At 38.9% G+C, this 3,099-nt stretch overlaps 1 protein-coding gene across 1 annotated transcript; it reads left to right on the top strand.

The window, feature by feature from the left end:
- Positions 1-317: 317 nt before the first annotated feature.
- LOC117793266 (cuticle protein 18.6) lies at positions 318-1,023 on the top strand (the record flags this gene model as incomplete). Its single annotated transcript, XM_034633550.1, has 1 exon — positions 318-1,023. A coding segment is annotated over one exon (351 nt), but the record flags the coding sequence as incomplete, so codon positions are not given.
- Positions 1,024-3,099: the final 2,076 nt, after the last annotated feature.

Here is a 3,099-nt window from a genome sequence, read left to right as displayed (position 1 = left end):
AAACCGTTTGGGATTGTTTTTATCCCAAGACTCCTGATTTTTCTATATAAAAGATGTGACAAATTCAACCGCACACTGAGAAAAATACAGTCTAGAATTCAAGCTTAAGTTTCTTGATTTTAGAATATACATTTTTATTTTTGAAATGGAATAACCAGAGTCTATCAAATAGTTTTTATCCCAAGACTCCTGATTTTTCTATGTAAAAGATGTGGCAAATTCAACCGCACACTGAGAAAAATTGATTTTTCTATGTAAATGATGCGGCAAATTCAACAGTAATAATTTTTTTCACTTTTCCCTCTCTCCGATCACAGGATCATTCCACTGGCGATGTCAAGAGCCAGCAGGAGTCTCGCAGCGGCGATGTGGTCCAAGGTGCCTACTCCTTGATCGAAGCCGACGGCACGCGTCGTATTGTGGAGTACACAGCCGATCCTGTTCATGGTTTCAATGCCGTAGTGCGTCGCGAAGGCGCCGTGGTTAAGGCTGTGGCTCCGGTGGCCAAGGTCCTGGCTCCTGCTCCGCTCCTGCACGCTCCATTGGTGGCCAAGTTGCCCGCCTATGCGCCTGCTTTGGCTCCTGCTTATCACGCTCCCGCTTACGCTCCTGCTCTGGCTCCTGCCTATCATGGACCTACCGGCTACTCTCCGCTGGCCTATCACTAAGTCAAAGAAATCCTGTGAAGAACACTGCATCCGAATCACAATTACAACCACAACGTTGCCGACCTCTTGCCAAGCGCCGAATCACGTAACTTCTCCTTGAATTGGCCGAAGCGAATAAAATGGATTTGCTTTTGGCCTATCGATAGTCGATAGTTGTAGTATTAGTTGAAATGAAAGAGCGATTTATCGATAATACTCTACATGTACATACACATACATACTTTGGGGAATCCTCCCCGGATCTACACTCACATTCGACGCCTTTCATGTATATTTCTTGTCTTCTTAATCTTAAGGCTGTTTCGACCGCGATAAAGAAAATAAACTATAAAATCTATTAAAATTAAATAATCATTAACAATTTAATAGAAAGTTCATTAGACTATTGATTCATTGTCAATGCAAACTGGTGTCACTAAGGCGAACTAGAACTGGAACTGGAACTGCAATTTGCAACTTGTTTTTAAGCCCGTGAATGGCTCGACCTTAGAACATAAGCTTTATCAACTCACGCACCACACAGTGGATTGCTTTGACCGTCAATGCAAATTCGAAAATGCCACAAGGTCTACGCCCAAACTGCTAGATAGTAGACTTGATTAAGTAATTGATAGTTTGCTAGTTAGCCACGTTAAGACTGTAATATAATTCCAACTAATTGAAAGTTAAATTCAGGGAACTTTCCTACTTTACTTTAGTTATGCATTCAAATTGCACTCGACAACTAATAAGTTACACTTGCTACATTTGTGGGTTGCATAAAATTGTTTTTGATGATTTAATAAAATTAAATCGTAATTTTAATCGCACCTCCAACTGATGAATCGCCTCAACGTAGCGAAAGCTTTAAGCAATACAATGGGAGAAATGCCATTAAAAACTCCATAAAAAATGAAGAAAAAAAAAAACGATATCAATGAAAGTAAAACTAATTTCAATATGTAAATTTTGGAATACCCTATAAGACTACAGATTATTTAGAGTATACTTATACTTAATTTCGAAATTTTTGAAAAACGAAAGCATATTTGTTGGATAAAAAAGTTCTTTAGATTGATCTTAGATTGGGAAAGTCTTAAATTTACAGGGCATGGTTTATATATATTTTTCTAGCGATCGTTTTTGTATTATATTTTAAGTTTTATAACGATCACACGCGATTGTATGTAACAAATAGATCACACGAAACTATTTCAAAATATTAATAATATATCATCTACAGATCACAAGCACTCGTTTTATTTTCATATAATGATCTTAAAATGATCATATACGATCGCTTTCGTCATAGCTTTCCAAGTAGAGAGAGATCATAATATATTTATATAAGACCAGACAATCGATTCTAATTAAGAACACGTGGGGGGCCTACTTTAATGCCTTAGGGGTACTACCTGCTAGACAGAGCAATTAATAATCTATTTATCTGTCTCTCTCTCCATCTCTCTCTATCTTTCCGTCTCAAAAGTGAAATTGCTAATTGTTCAAATGTATATTTTTAGCAGAAGCCGCTTAAAGTTATATGTTTATTAAATATTTAATTTGTGCCCATTGTTGCCACCAGCTGGGAGACGACTCGCTGTGGCAGCCACACACGCGCACACATACCAAGAAAAAGAGAGACAGACAGACCGTAAGAGAGAGAGAGGGAGTCATTAATGAGTGCATTTGTTAGCATTTTACAGTGAAATGAACACAAAACAATTACCTGTCCACACACTTGTAACTTGCAATAACATATATATACACACAACAATATATATATATAAATATATCTTACAGTTAGATATGTGACTGCGTTTGAAGGTGATTAACTGTCTCGAGTCGAGTCGAGTCGAGTCGACTCATAATATATAATCATTTACGTTGGCCGCACGCCCGATTGCAATTGTCGCCTTAATTAAAATGCTGAATTTTGTGTGATTTCATAATGGTTATATGTGAAGAGGGTCTCTGCTTACCCGGTATACCAGGGCCCCCTAGGGCCGTATAAGAAACGCTTGGCGGTCTTCCATTTCTTCCGTATGTGATTATCATTCGTCTTGTGTTGCATTGCCGCTGACTGCAATCGTTGCATCTCCTCCACCTGACGCACCTTCCATGGCATATAGATCTTTTGCTGGAACACCCGACGATTTGTTGCTTGAAAACTGGCGCGTTGCTTCGATGCCGCCTTGCATGCCTCATAGCACTCCGCCCAGAAGCGATTGATGGGCTCCCACAGATGCAGCTCAATGTCACGCTGGTAGCGATCGTAGAGTGGCTTCACCTGCGAATATCGTGGCATAGATACTTATTATACAAGCACGACAAATCGCACATCATAATTATGTTTGATATGACAGCTAGACACGCACTTATTACAGGGTATACCCTGTAGGCACAATTTAGTTAAAATAAGGCATGATCAACTGGTTTTTTTTTTTTTTTT

Source organism: Drosophila innubila, unplaced genomic scaffold (genome assembly GCF_004354385.1).
Source record: "Drosophila innubila isolate TH190305 unplaced genomic scaffold, UK_Dinn_1.0 63_U_U, whole genome shotgun sequence".
Taxonomy (NCBI): Eukaryota; Metazoa; Arthropoda; class Insecta; order Diptera; family Drosophilidae; genus Drosophila; species Drosophila innubila.
The sequence above is the reverse complement of the archived record's forward strand: the minus strand, read 5'-3'. Positions and strand labels throughout refer to the sequence as shown.